Below are 16801 nucleotides of genomic sequence, written 5' to 3' on the forward strand. Positions count from 1 at the left end.
CATGAATTTATTTATTCAATATAAATTTTATTTGGATCAAACACAAACATATGCTTTTCTTACAATTTTTACAATTTGATTATATTATGCATAGTTTATTTTGTTAATAGTAAGAAAATATTTTCGTCAAATTTACGAGATTACATTGATGTAAATATATATATTATTATTATTATATGAAATTTAAACATTTGCATTTTATATATTAATTTTTAACATTCTATATAAAATAGATAATACGAATCATTATATTTGTATTGATAAATATTACATAGCCAGCAATCAAACTATTTACATAAATCAACACTACATTCGGCAAATTAGTAGAGCCCAATTATGTTCAATTATTCTTACAGTGAATAAAAATTGCTATTTATTAATATAGAATTTTTTACTATTCATCATTATCGTTATTCAATCTTCGGAAGACAACTTAGATTAAAGAAAGGTAGATATTATATAGTGAATTAAATGAGTAATTATTTAAATGGTCACAGATGATTATCATGTTTCCATAAAAAATAGAGAGCTTCTCAAGATCGAACTCAGTATTTTCAGCAACGAACACAAGTTTGATCACATTTTCGCAAGTATAATATAAATTTGATGTTAAAAATGTATTTACACATATTTTCGTTATATATAAAAATAGTAAAGTTTATATGCATATATATTTATAAAGTCATTAAAAAATAGATTAGCTATATAGCGTATGTAGCTAATCTCACAGCTCATAATTGGTAAGATTCTACCCTGAGTGCGCACATTTTCATCATGCGTAAAACATCTTTTACGGGTATAGGTATGAGCTAAATAGGCAGCTAGCATTTTATTTTTCTCTTAAATATATCGATATAGAAAAATATATTAAAATAGATTGTTCATTGTGGATCTTCGAAGTACATGAAGTCCTGAAACATCGAAGAATATTATAATGGATATGTTGTATGTTAGATATTAAAATTATACATATATATAAAACATAATTATATCGTATTTATATATTACTATCTAATTTTAATATTTTTTAATGTGATTTTCCCCTTTTATATATTTTTCTTTCAAATAATTAATCGTTTATGATATTCTAAATGATACTCACTACAAGAAGACACGCTCCCAGCAACACAGCCTTTATCTTTACGTCGAGATCGCGTGGGAAGTTAATGCCAAACATATCGGAAACGGTAAAAAACTCTCGACCAAAACCACCCCATTGCTTCTGAATTATACCGACACGATGCTTCTCATCCATGGATTTGACCTGCAGATTTAATCAGATTCGAGGATCTTTTAATCTATTTTTTTGTGCATTCTAGTCACAGACACTATAATTAAATACTCGTCAAATTCCTTATCATTCATTATTGCAAAAATCTTGGAACTATGAATTTAAAAAATTTTTTAACTCTTAGTTTTAGAAAAGAAAAACTATTTCATCATATAAAAGAATAATAATAAAATATAATTAAGTTAATAAATAAAAGTAATGAATTTTCGCTATCCGATATTTTGTGAATAAATAAATAGTATGATGTCAATTGTTACCATACTATTTTTTAAAATTAAATTTTAAATAGAATTTAAATAAAATTAATAATTTTTTAAAATATAATTTATATATTGTATAGATTAATTATATTAATTAACATTAATTCATTATCGTTATTATTCATTTATTATTAGATTACATAAATTTCTCATAATATATTTAATATTAATGTTCTTCTATATTAATATTTATTTACTTAATTATGTATATTTTAGTTAATTGTAATTATATATTATAAAGAGAATCAAAGAAAAAAACTAAAATTATCCTTTGAATTTAGTTAAATATCATTATTACTTAAAATTACAAATCATTCATTATTTCTATTATTCTACATTATTTATTATTTTTATTAATAAAAATTATAGTTATTAATGATACAAAAAGAAATAAAAATAGAGTTAACGATTAATTATAATTTTCGTGACAATACAAGAGGATAAAATAATATAAACTTGAACTTTGAAACGTTGTAATACCTTAAAATTTACGTCAATGCAGAAACGTATAATTGGTCCCTTTATCATTAGTACCGGCTGGCCGGATGCATCGCGAATATAGAATATTGGTTGCCAAAAACTCCATTCTTGAGTAACACTGCCTAGCAGAGTATTTCCAGAATAAATTTCTAAAACCTGCAATTATTTATTATTACTTTCGAAATACGCTTCCAAGATAATTTCAGTCATCTATTAACTAAACGTTTACAATAAAAAAAATTAATTAATTATTATTTTTTTAATTTAAATATTATAGTAAGTTTTAAACATTGATAATCTGAAGTTTTCTTTATTTCAAATATAATTATTAAGATTAAATAGAAAATCGACATTGTCGTTTTCTCTTTAGAACATATTGATCGGATCTTTTAGTAGTGCGAGCAAACTTTTGTCAAAGGTAAAGCTGGCAGATGGCTTGCACGTGTGAAGAAACTTTGGCATACTCAAGCCAGTAGTTCTCATTTCGCTTCTAAATCTTGCTTTTAAACTCGTTATTATTGTTATCTCTAATATTACCTTTTTCCCAATTATTCCCTTCCCATTATTTATACTTTAGGATTAAATATAAATTTTAAAAATAAATCTCAAGAGCTATCAATAAATTTGTACAAATAACACTCGAATTTTTTTCTTTCTTTAATAAATATTACTGTTGCCGCAAAAATTATAAGAACATGATTGTAATTGCATTCTAATATAATCCAAAGTTTTAAACTGATTATTATAAATGCTAAATCAGTTGATTCTTTATTGAGAGATAAGATCTTGATCTTAACTTGTTCTTAGAAATGCAAAGCTGAAAATCTGCAATTATTTTTTCTGGAACACTCTCTGTAGAAATAATAGATGCAGTGGAGAAAATACATAAATTAAGCTACCTGTAGATAACAGGGACAGCAACAACTGTCGCATCTGTAGGGACGAATCATACGGAGGACCTCCCGCCGATCTCGATCGTAGACACTGAATTCGCAGGAACGGTACTTGCCCAAACACAATCGCGAGCAGATGCTCGATTCTTCGGCAATGTAAAACACTGCTTCGCCACGGATGTCCGTAACAGCGTACCTATTCTTAGTCTCCCACCCGGTAAAAGCTGCCATCCGAAGAAATGTAACACGTCAAATGTATGTATAATATAATAAATAAATAATAATAAATAATAATAAATAATATATCGTAAAATGTAACATGTAATACATAATATAATTAAAAATGCGTTTTTTTCACTGACAATAAATGATTAAAAAATAAGATATTATTGTTATTTAACACCGTGATTGTATTATAATTAATATAATTCTTCATAAGTATTTTTCTCAATGTCTTTTGTCAAAATGAAAATATAACAATTCAACTGTACATATAATAATTATTTATATTAATTATGCAGTAATTAATTTTGTAGCTATATAATGTATACTTAAAAATATGTTATTATTGAGAAATAAAGGTACGTGTGGTTCCGTTTGCTTGAAGAATAAAATTGTGAATGATACTTTTCTCGAGCTTCGCGGATCTCGAAACATGTACTCGCACTCGCAAAGAGGAACATTTTATTTTTATATCTCGATAAAGTGCTCACCTTGAAGCAACTCAATTTTCTGGTTCACGAAAAGGTAATCAAGGTCCATAAGGTATTGCAAGCCGGGTGGATATGTCGTACTCGGCGGCAGCCAGCCACCTGAAAGAGCGACGCTCGATAAGCGATGACGTTAATTCAACCTACCATTTATTATTCGTAAATAACTATACTTGGTATACATTTTTTTTAAGATCCAACAAATGTATAAATATACATATAATCCTATCAAAATTGGTCATTACGTGTGTAACAAATAAATTAATAAAATCATATTATATCTGTATATAATTTATAATTATTCTTTATCAAATTAAATAAATAAATATTCTTTATCAAATTAAATAAATAAAATGATAAAGAAATTAATAATATTTTTGATAGATTTATGAGTTTTATTCAAATAATGAGATTAATTGTTATTGATTGAAATAACATGTATACGAATGCATTATTTGAAATAGATGCATTTAAAATGGAAATACAAAATGTAAAATGCGTATTTTGCATTTAAAATACTTATTTTGAAAAATCATTTTACAATTAGACGCAAATAGTTTTCAATATTTGTTTATTTTTTATTTCAAATGCATTCTTCTTACAAACGCAAAAATTAATCAAAGATATTAATAATAATTTTAAATATCAATAAATCAAGACATTTAGTCATCGTATGCATAGCTATTGCCATTCGTGCAATGTATATGCAATAATGTCAGAATGCAGATACAATTTTACGTAAAAAATAAGAATAGTAAGATCTAATCTAATAAATAATTTAGTAAGAAATATAGAAAACAAGAAAAATAAGAATTTAATTATACACAAATATAAATATAAAATAAATATACAAATATGAATATTAACAAACCATTTATGCCTATTTTAAATTTCCTATTTTACATTGACGTTTAAAAACCATTTTGTGTTTTACATTTTTTATTTCAAATGGGTTTGGACATCCACTTTGCACATCTTTGAGCATATGTGTACAGCTGGGTTCCGTAAAGCGCATATGCATTTAACTATAATACACGTTACATATACTATAGATTCATGCGCACATATGCGCTTTGTGGAATCCAGCCATAAAGTGATCCGCGATAAGCGCAATAAATCGCGAAATACGTGTGCATGAAAAAAACGTGTTTGCATGAAAAAATCCTGCACCTCTGTTCCTCTTCCGTAAGAAATCTACTGTAGCCCTTCCTCTTGGACTTGTAATATCGTGCCATTGTGTTTTGAAAGACAGTTCTCAACCGTCTACGAATCCATTCTACTTTGACTTTCCATGAAGATTCAAAGTATTCAGATTCCATCGTAGGACGTCGCATATTTACTTATCAAAATCGAAATATCTACCTATTATCATTATTATTATTGAAGTTTTATTATCGTGTCGAATTGTCACCATTATCACACAATTTTTATCAATGGACACTATGTATAGTCAAAGATCGAGCGCAAGATTTAATTATCTAAAATAACATTATTTATCTTTAAATTATTAAAAATCTATTAAAAATCACTGATTTAATACAACGTCAGTAACTTTAGAAACTTTCACTCAAGATTCTTGCCACTATTATTTGTTTCTATTATAACTAGATTTCAGATCTTTTTTGTGTTAAACTCTGGCCACAGTTTCTTTTCACTTTTAATGTTTTTACACTCTCAATTTAGAACTCGCGATTAAGATCATTTTCCGAAATCCTTGCCACTGTCATCCATTATTCTGAATCGCGATTATTATAATCTCGCGAAAATAATTGTTACTCCGATCCGAGACATCTCCCAGCAACATTTGCGACTTATCAGACATTACTTTATAGCCTTCTCCACCCTCATCAAGACGCGCAGGAGATAAAACTTTTCCAAGTTTTTTTCTATTTTTTGATTTTTTTCATTTATCATTTAAAAGATAAATACACGGAAAATAACACGCGTCACCCGAGCTACGTCGCGGAGATCTACAAGACGGGATATTTTTCCGATTATTGCGATTCAGAGCAAAAAATTTAAAATTTATTTAATTATAAAACAATTTTTCGTTAACTAGAAAATTCTAGCGATTCATAACATAATCGGTCTCGTTATTATTTTGGCTTTTTTTCCACTTTTTTTTTCCTGTCCTTTCGATCACAACCAAACAGGTAAAATGCAAACAATATACTGGTAGCGTCGGACGACTGTGTTGTTGCTTATCAGACTATTCCACAATTCAAACATACGGAATTATCTTTTTATCTTATTGTCAAGAGCACAACAACACGCGCGGCAAGGGGAATATAATATACCCGAAGGCCGAAAAGTTCAGTGTCGTCGTTTCAGTTACGACGAATACGACGGTCTGATGATACGCGACAACCAACACAAGGCAGACGACCATTATCTACTTTATACTGATCATCGCTCTCGGTAAACGATGGCTAACTATTACGCGGTACACCGTCCGTACGGATCGTACTTCTACTCCGGACCGCATGATCGAGACATGACAGTGTATAATGCTCGAATTTCACGTGGTAAACCGCAATCACACAATATCTGGATTAAGAGATTGCCGATGGAGGTCACGAATGTCCTCTTATCATGAATACTGTAATTAAGGGCAATCATGAGACAAATACGTTCCGTGATAATAGCGTTTACAATTAATACTATTATGTACTCTTTAATTAAAAATAATATACGGATATAATTTGTAAAGATACAAATATTTCAATATATATATGTATAAAAACATAAAATATATATTACATTTTAAATTAAAATATATATTAATACATTATAATTTTTATTAATAATTTGCATTATTAAATGATTATATTTAATTTGTATTATGCATCTAAAAGAATAGAAATTGGATTAAAATATTTCCCTGCGTGAAATAATTATTTTTAAAATATTTCCTTATTGAATAAGTTTTTATGTCTTATATTCTTTTTAGCTTTTAAAATATTATCTTTTAGATATCTAATATAATATCTATATTTTGTTTCATAACACACGTGTAATTATTAATACATTATAATTTTATATATAAGTAATGAGTGTAATTAAATTATGATTTTAAAAGAACGTAAGGTATATAAAGTGTGATAACAGCATTTGTTTAAGATAATATTGTCTAAAAAAATATTCGTCCAAAATTGTATTCAACATCGTGGATAAATTAGACAGCTGTAATTTGCAGCTGGCGATAAAACTGTCACAACATACCTTTATAGCGAAGGTATATATAACTCGATGTATTCGAAAAAGTAAGTTTTTAAATAAATGTTCCTTGATTATTATAAAAAAAATTATATTAACTAATTATAAAATTTTCTTATCCATTCTTTTCGTTTTTTAATGCAATCGAATGAGAGAGCTAAAAAATATAAAGACAGAAATCGGTCGATGATAATAATTACTTAAATTGCTTAATCAAATTTAAAACGATGCTAATTGTAATAAATAGATAACTAGCTCCTTAAAGTTAACGTTTTAAGAATTCAAAGGATTCTATTTTACACTAATTAGCTACGATCCGCCAGGAAATGCTAATCCTGTTAAGCGACTCCTACGAAATACGAAGAATTGCCGGATCAACTAAATTTTCTTCTGTATCTAGATTCGAGCAAGAGACGAGAAAAGAGCAGAGAAACGCGATAATCAGGCTAAATTAACTACCGCCGTCATGGTTGACCCTAAATATTAGCGAGTTAAGTGAGGAAGAGTTCCATTCCCTTGTCTACTGTGTATTCGGAATTATATATATAATGTAGAATCTAATCTAATCGAAATCAACTGACTGAAATATATTCTTCGAACGATTTAATAAAATCATCCTACGATTTAATTAAATCCTATATAAATCTTGGGCTTGACTCCAGCACGGGAGAAATCATAAAATAAAGTGCATCTGTAGATTATGACTGTAGGTGTCATTTTCTAGCACCTACTTAGGCTTAACTCGAATTTCGAAACCTTGGAAAAAAAGTCTTGGACATTAAGAATAATCTGGTTCTTACATGACAATAAAGAATAGTTTAGTTTTGGTTTTTACCTGGCGATAGTACTGGCACATTTGATTGCGGTGGTGCTGTTGCAACCGACGGCATTCCTATCCCCGACAACGGGGGATACGGTGCTGGATACTTTTGATCCATTCTTCTTTTTCCGGCTCACCCTCGTTTCTTCCGCGTGTAAAGCAAACAAAACTTTTCAAATCGTCCAGCAGGCTTACGGACTGCACTATCTGAAAAGAAAATTATTTGGAAATTCGAAGAAAAGATAAATATATATATATATATATATGTGTGTAATTTAGAAACAAATATGTTATGAAACAAAATATAGATATTATATTATCCAAAGCATCTAAAAGACAATATTTTAAAAGATAAAAAGAATATAAGATATGAAAAATTATTCAATAAGGAAATATTTTAAAAATAATTATTTCACGCAGGAATATATTTTCATCTAATTTCTATCCTTTTAGATGCAGGATACAAATTAAATATAATCATTTAATAATGTAAATTATTAATAAAACGGATTTAAATATTTTTTTCAAATCAGAATGCTTGAATCAATTTATATTAAATTAACAATGTACATATAGATTTTTCACGACTTTGATAGTCTAAATTTTAGACAGAGTTTGTAACAGCTTCCTATAAAGAATTTTAACTGGCTTTGTAATTGTGCAAATACTTGGAAAATAAAATTTTCTATTCTAAATAAGAAAAAATGTAAAAAAATTGATACATTTGCATCTCTTCTACCGACGGAGAAAATCCATCAAGAATATTAGTTCCTGAACAAGTCAACCGATGACGGAGGCTGCTTATTCACGTACGATACTCGCTTGCATATGTACGCGATACTGTTTACGTTGTTGAAATTGTTAGGTCATCGTCCCTGCCGTTCGCGATATTCGCCTCTTAAAGGTCATTGTAACGCATTTATATATATATATATATATATATATATGTATATGAATACGAATGCATATATAGATTGTACAGAAGCAACAAGATCTCACGCGTCGTTGATAAAACTTTCTCTCTCGTCATTGATAACCATCCTTTGTTCCGCGATTTATTATGCCTAAATCGGTAGCGGCACAGTCACTGACAATGAGAATGCTGTTTTTGGAAGACTTATTTAATTATTTACACACAGAGACAGAGAATTCCATCGTAAAAAATAAGCATTTTTATTTAAACGATTCTACGAAAAAGATGAGTGACTTCTATCTTCTCGTTACTCTCCTTAATTTGGAATTTTTATTATGCATAATTCGGAGAAATAATTAATAGGGAATCTTGGGATTATATGTAGAATGTTTCAGAAAAGAAATCTATTACATATGTATATCAATCACAGCATATTTTTAGATTCACATTTAATATCTATTCTTAATATACAATATGTAAGAAGGACACATTTCTGATATCTTTGTAGAAATTAATATTTTTATAATACATGTACGCCAAATATTAAGATTTAAGGGCGTAAAAATATTCAAAACAAGGAAATTTGTCGAATATAAAATTCAAATATTAAAATATATTTAATTGCACTTTTACAAGATCGGTTGCATCACATTCTTGTGAATCAATCAATCGTGACTTTTCATTTAAAAATACAATCGTCAACTTGTTATATAAGATTAATTCGCTTTAACATTGATTATTGTGAAATTTCCGGAAGGCAATCAGAGATAAAACGTTTAAAATGGACGATTAAATACTTTTATAACCGTTATCGATACTTTGTCTTACAGAATTATCAAGAATTTAGTCTGTAATACCTTCCTTAATTAATTGTTTACTATTCAATGCGTCAAAGAATTTATTTGAAACTCGTCAAAGTAATGTATTAAAGTTTATATAATTTTATTAATATTTTATATATTATAATTTTATTAAAATATTTTTATATTATATATTATTATTTAGAATTACATGTAAATATATCTATATTATATATTATATATGTCGTGTGTGTGTGTGTGTGTGTGTAATCTAAATTTTTATATAAAAATAAAATTATTCATTTCATTATAAATTATCTCTCACACATGTATTAAGCAGAAAAATTTATATACGTGAAAATAAATGAATTGTGAAATTAAGTAAAGTATTTTATAAGCACACAAGGTGCGGGAAAAACTGTGACGTACAAGAATCTCTTATTTTTATTTGAGACACTATTTTTGCACCGGAATCATAACGGAATTCCGTTGCATCTCGCGAATCGCTGGAGCAAGACGAAATCGCCAGGTCGCCTCCGTCATTGGACGTACCCTACGTGAGCAGTATATCGGATCGTACTACTTTTTAACAGCCTTGAATAAAGGTTTTTATAAAGCCCAATTGACGATTTCCTCGTTCGATATTCATTTCATATGTGTGTGTATGTACGCGTGTATGGCCTCGATGATTTTTTTATCACTATCATTTTTTACAAGGTGTCATGCGCCTGCAATCGAAACTTGTGCAGTGTGTCAACCATATTTAAAAATCAATATCTGACTCGACCGTGATTTCCGGAGAGCTATTTGAGTTGATAAGATTTTAAATTATACATATTTAAAGCCTTTTTAGAGATATATCCTGAATTATGTACGATAAAAAATTTTGTGTTAAATTTAATACATATTTCTCGTGTCCCAATTTATCCACTCTAATTTTAATGTTAATTTCACAGAAGGCAAACACAAATAATATGTAAAAAATGTGAATTAGTGTAAGATTTACTTGTTAATTGTGTTGTTTTAACTCTTAGAAACCGTGAATATTAACTCAATGCAGAAAAGTTAAAATAACATAACAACAGTATGTTATATTGACATAAGAGTATGTTAAAAATGTAACACAAAAATTTTTACACAAGAAAATTTCAACAAAAATACAAAATGTTTTTTACCGTCTATATATATAATTTAGAATTTGCAATTTAAAGAATTCGGGATTTATCTCTAAAAAAACTTAAAATATATATAATTTAAAATCTTATATATATATACTTTTCAATAAATTTTATAAATTCTAACTTTTTTTAAAAAAAAAAAAAAAAAAAAAAGAGATATAAAGTCCAAATAATACAAGATAAAAAAGATAGTATAAGATATAGATATAAGAGAGATATAAATAATATAAATACAAATAAATACTAAAAGAGAGATCTAAATTTTATCTTCTAGTTAGTACTTTATATAATATTCTCTTTGTATTTAATACTTTCGAATGGAATGGAAATGCCAAATTATCGACTAAGGTATTAAAGCAACATTCAATTCTTTAAAAATGTCTAAATCAGCAATATAATTTCTTTGAATTACATTTTGTGATTTAATAAACCTGAGTCTAATCAATATTGTTCCATTGTGTGTGGTTCTGTAATATATTCACGATATATAATATAATATATTGTAAACTTTAAATTTTGTTAATTCTAACTTTTTACAATTTTTTTTCTTCTAATTTACGAAAGCTTATGAAATATATAATAGTTTAAAATAAATATAATACGAAGACTAACGATTCTCTACACAAATGGTGCTAATTAAGAATAACAATATCAGAAACAATGCTTTTCACTTCATTCACTGTTATACTAAAGCGTCATTTCAACAAACACTTTTAGCTCCATATTGACACATGTCTTCTCCTACGTAATCCAAACCGCGATTACATGCCTTGAATATCGAAAAACCAGTCGATTCAAGATTCGTATGACTCATGCCCTTTTCAAACTAAATCATTCAATCGCCTAGTGCTTCGTCCGTCGCTTTTAAAAAGGAACAACACGGATCAATTGATAGCTAAATAATCTAATATGTCAAAAGTTAATAAATCTAATGTATTTTGAGATTTATAAATTTGATGTTGCGTAAAACACTTTTAGTCTTTGAAAATATTTTAAAATTAATAATTAATTTGTGAATTAAAGTAAAAATTTGTCCTGTAAAATAATATAATTTAATCTCGAAATATTATCTTATATAGAACTAATTTTTTTATAGTGACTATATCACGAAAATTTTATAGTAACTGTACACAAAAATTTATAAAAATGAAAATTCTAATTCTGCAGGATAAATATTTATCTTAATTACAAATTAATTATTAATTATTAATTTTAAAAGGGTAAAAAGGCTGCATTGCGTAATGTTAAATTTATGAATCTCGAAATGTATTAGATTTATTATGTATGATTAACTTTTGATATATAGCTGATCCATGCAGTTTCTCCTTAAAAGTTGCTCTTTAACTTTTCCGAAGCGTTTATCGATCGTCATTGTAACATGTGACCTGGTAAACTATTATATTACCTCACCTAGTCGTTATCAATGAATGAACGCTTCGATAATGTCCTCGCGCGTATCTGTAATTGGAATCCACGAGAAAGAAAGAGAGATACGAATCGCAATTTTGCATCTCGGAAATGGGAATTTGCTGAATGCGCCCAATCTATGAATCATAGAGGGACTGATAAAGCTCTGTCACACGCAGTCAAATGTCAAGAATGCTTCTTAATCATTTTTTAACATTTGCTAAATGTAAGTAATCCTCGTACAAATATGCCGCAAAGTATTATATTTTAATTATATTTTAATTATATTTTACGCGATCGATTAATCCGCAACTTTATATGATTGTCGAAAAAAATGATTACAGAGTGATAAATAAAGGAAAATATTATTCATTAAACAATTTTGAAAATTTGTAATAAAGATCACGTTTAAAAACTTCTTGATCATGCAAGATGCTTTATATTAAAGAATAAAAACTTATAATTAGATTTAAATTAATGAATCACTGTAATTAAAAGAGAGCTTGCAATAAACGATGAATTACTATAACAATAAATTAAATTACTTGCAAATTTTTAATTAAAAAAAGATCAACTTTAAACTTATCGTACTTTGAGTTAAAAAAATATATTTGGACCCCCGAAATGTTTGGATGTTTATGAAGATATCGTGTTTTCGACATATTTCTTATTCGGGCAAAGAGAAAGATCTCGAGTTAAGCAAGCGCTTCGATCACTAGTGTACAGTGGCCGAGCAAAGTGTGTGATGCATTGCTCAGTTATGTACACTTTCATCGATGATGATGTCATCCGTTTCTCATGTGTGCGAGGAGAGACTGCGTCTCGCATACCGCAAGGTCGCGGGACCGGATCAGGATCGACCCTTCGTTTTTTCGCCGCCCCGAGCGAACGATTCTTCCCTTCCTCTCTTTAATTGTAAATATCTAAATTTTAAAATATACTATTACTTGTAAGTATTTGTTTTTATTTTACAAAGTAATTTAAAACTTTCTTTACACAAAATGGATTGCAAGAACTGTAATACTAATTGTAAAGATGGGGAAACAAAAATGAAATAAAATAGAATAAAATTATCTCGTACAAGGCTGCGTTTAAAAACAAAGTATGATTGTAAAATTTAGAAAATTAATAACATATACAATAATAATACTTTTTAAGCTATGTTCAATTTTAATTTCTTTCTAAATTTAAAATTTATTATGCATATAAAAAATGCATCTACATAAATATTTTTCTTCTCTCTTTAAGTGAGATAACACAATGTAGTGATTTGAGTAAAATTATATTAGTGCGTTCTAAGATTAAAAAATTTTGAAGTATTTATGAATGAAAGTGTACCTTATATCGCGTCGCTCTATTATTTTAATGTCACGATTATTCCGACTGACCTGATCCGAGAGACATTTCGAGAGACATGGTTCTTGCAAAAATAAAAAAAAAGTTAACCGCTATGAAAATGTCATGTGAAAGCGCAGTTGCAATCGCACCTACTCGTTTTTTGTGATGTAGAAATTATTCTGCGCAAGTATGCATACACATACATAAACTTAAGAGAACACACGACAGCTATAATATACGATAGGTGCAATAATAACGTGCACTTCCGGCTTTACGGAAAGAAAAGATGGAATGAAAGGAAGAAACACGTTGTTCTCTCTCTCTCTCTCTAGAGTGCCTCTTTAACGTGTGCTCCTTGGTGCGCTCTATATTTATCGTCAGTATTTACCGATGTATTCTAAGTGACTTGTATAATTAAAGCTCGTGCCTGATCAACAGCGATAGAATTTCACGCAATAACGCATTCACGTCACTGGTCAAGAGCTTTTCAAAATCGACATAATTCAATAAACTCGGATCTCGATAAGTCGTAGAGTAGGTTCTATCTTTAAAAACCTTAAAAGTCTTGATAATGATAGATTCGTCATTGGCTTCGAGTTAATAAGAATATCTCTTCACACTTAAATAGCTAGATAAAAATAATATAAATGAAATGGATAATTAATATTATATCTAATACTAGGATATATTTGTATGTATTTGTGCGTATCGCAGATAAAAATTTCCAATATTAAACACGCTCGCGTGAAAATTCAATAGAAATTCGTGGCTCATCATCGGGGATAATGCGAAAATGCCATGTTGCAATTACGCACAATGGTGCGTGTATTGTTCGCGCGTTTGCGATTAGAAGCACGATCTTTGTACTCACGTGGAAGAACGGCGCGTGAACGGACGTCTCGAAAACGGGGATCCAGGTGGCGGAACGGTCTAACGGGCAATCGGCAACGAGACAACGGGAAACGAGTCCCGTCTTGCGGCACCGCGCCGCGTGTTCCCCGACTTCCCGACTTCCTCTAAGCGCCGCCAATTTTTCGTCGACCTATTTCGAGACGTCGATCTGCAGCAATTCTCATGCGGCGTGTCGGATTTCGTTTCAGCCTGCAATCTATTACGTTTTCAACATTTTAAAATGGAATAAATAAAATGAGGAGGCGAACGGAGGGAGCAGGAAGACAGAGAGAAAGAATGAAAAAGAGATTAAAAGGCTCATTAATTAAAATGTTATATTAATGTCGTTCTCTCTTTTTCTTGATAACGCGAGCATTATTGCGTTATCGCGCGGCTGATAATCACGAATATTATTCGTCAGCGTGAATTCGTCATCGGGAATCATTTGTAATGCGAGAAATGAATCAGTCATTTCGGTGACCATTTGGGTATGCTAAACGAGAAGAAATTAATCGCTTAGGTTAAAAATACATCAGTCTATAATACAAAAAACTTATCGATGAAGTAAGACATTTGATACAGATGAGAGACAAGATGATAGAAATTTCTCTTATTTATATTAAATTATATAATTTATGTCTATTAAATATATACATAATTTGTGACATATATATTATAATATAGTTTTATATTCTTTTAATAGAAATTAAAAATTATATTAGATATATTATTATATATAACAATATTTCTATATTTTACTTTAATAGATTTATATTTTCATAGAAAGAAAATTGTCTTAAAATTTAAATTTCTCTCATTTGTATTAAATTATACAATTTATGTCTATTAAATATATACATAATTTGTGACATATATATTATAATATAGCTTTATATTCTTTTAATAGAAATTAAAAATTATATTAGATATATTATTATATATAACAATATTTCTATATTTTACTTTAATAGATTTATATTTTTATAGAAAGAAAATTGTCTTAAAATTTAAATTTCTCTCATTTGTATTAAATTATACAATTTATGTCTATTAAATATATACATAATAAAAATTATATTAGATATATTATTATATATAACAATATTTCTACATTTTACTTTAATAGATTTATATTTTCATAGAGAGAAAATTGTCTTAAAATTGAAATAACTTACACGATTTTCACAAAGCTCTAAGTCACAACTCATTTGTGATGCACCCCAAGTTGTATGGTGCAAATTAGTCATTAAAGTGCTCATTGTTATAATGTTCCCATGCTTGTAGTTTACAATGCTTCAAGTAGTATTTAGAAAATTATACTATAGTGTAATTCTTTAAATGAAACAAGCAACCTGTTCATTCCGCAAATGTGCCGTTTATATATAATCGATAGATAATCAATAGAAGTGTGTACAGTACTAGATAGAGATTTATAACTATAGTATATATATATATATATATATATATATATATATATTAATAAATTATGAATCTCAAGTACCGTAGGCTTCTATTGATTATCTATCGTCAACGAGCACATCGATTTGCTCCAAATTCTCATTTATTTTGGAGGCTACCATAGTATACATGGTACTGTTTACACTTTGCGTAACCCTGGTGAATTGCAAGTAAATGCATCCGCGACATCGACATGTACAGCTGCATCGTACTCTACAACACAAATGCAGTGAAATGCGACTCACTCGGGTGTTCCTTACGAGTTGACAAGGTCGTGGATAGCGCTGTCTGGCTGATAAGAGAGAGTAACACTAGCATCCGGTGGTGGAGGGTGACTCCTCCCTCGCGATCGTTTCCCTCGCTTCTATAGAGATCGCGGATCTAAGATACATGTTATTGTTACGTACACTGTTCGTTCTACACTTGTAGAATGAAACATGTATCTTTTCTCGAGGAGAAAAACGGGGGAAACATGACTAGTGTACGTAAAATAGCTGAAACGAAGTTTGTTTAACTTATCTAATTTAGTTCTGTGTTTCGAAAGAGAAAAGAAATAAATGATAACAAGTGTAACTGGAGAGAACAAAACTTTTCGATTCGATCACTCTCGGCAGTTACGCCATAGTTGATCGGATTTCAGGCCGACCAATCAGCTCGCGTTTCACTGAAAATGCGTCTTGAAGTCTATTATACCTTTTCTCCATAAAATACAGAGTGCAAAGTCATAACATTTTTTATCTCATTGTTTTATCATAATACTTTTTTTTTTTTATCTTCTTCTCTTTTAGAATAATCTCTGAAGCAGATTTAGAAAAGATATTGTATTGTTTATCAATTATTTTTTTGACAGACATATCAATCATACGATGATAACACTTTTAATATTGAAAATATAATATCAATCACAATAAAATCATTAATGAAATACTTAATCTTACAACATGAAATTTTATAATAATAAATATATAATATAATAAAAATTATTCCGAATTATTATTTATAAGTAATGGCGTAAAAAAAATTTCTGCGATAAGAAATTCGTACCGTGTACGAAAGAGATAGAGGTTCCATCGCGGACAACATCCGCGATACTGCATAAAGGAATAAAGGAGAGAAGAAAAGAAAAGGTGATTTATGACATCTAGT

General features: G+C 28.7%; 1 protein-coding gene across 3 annotated transcripts; it reads right to left on the reverse strand.

The window, feature by feature from the left end:
* Window positions 1-108: 108 nt before the first annotated feature.
* Window positions 109-16265, reverse strand: LOC140667136 (phospholipid scramblase 1). 3 transcript variants are annotated; one of them, XM_072894856.1, is made up of 8 exons: window positions 15901-16265; window positions 14178-14414; window positions 7686-7873; window positions 3638-3736; window positions 2931-3148; window positions 2032-2187; window positions 1103-1264; window positions 109-911 (listed from the first exon to the last, which is right to left on the reverse strand). In XM_072894856.1, exons 3-8 carry the CDS (start codon window positions 7786-7788, stop codon window positions 882-884), a joined length of 768 nt encoding a protein of 255 aa, XP_072750957.1. In that variant the 5' UTR covers window positions 7789-7873; window positions 14178-14414; window positions 15901-16265; the 3' UTR covers window positions 109-881. The 3 variants fall into 3 exon arrangements, with proteins under 3 accessions (XP_072750957.1, XP_072750955.1, XP_072750956.1); XM_072894854.1 differs by having other exon boundaries at window positions 7686-7877; XM_072894855.1 differs by lacking the exon at window positions 15901-16265 and adding an exon at window positions 15373-15629 and having other exon boundaries at window positions 7686-7877.
* Between the last annotated feature and the right edge of the window lie 536 nt (window positions 16266-16801).

This window comes from Anoplolepis gracilipes, chromosome 6 (assembly GCF_047496725.1).
Source record: "Anoplolepis gracilipes chromosome 6, ASM4749672v1, whole genome shotgun sequence".
Lineage (NCBI taxonomy): Eukaryota > Metazoa > Arthropoda > Insecta > Hymenoptera > Formicidae > Anoplolepis > Anoplolepis gracilipes.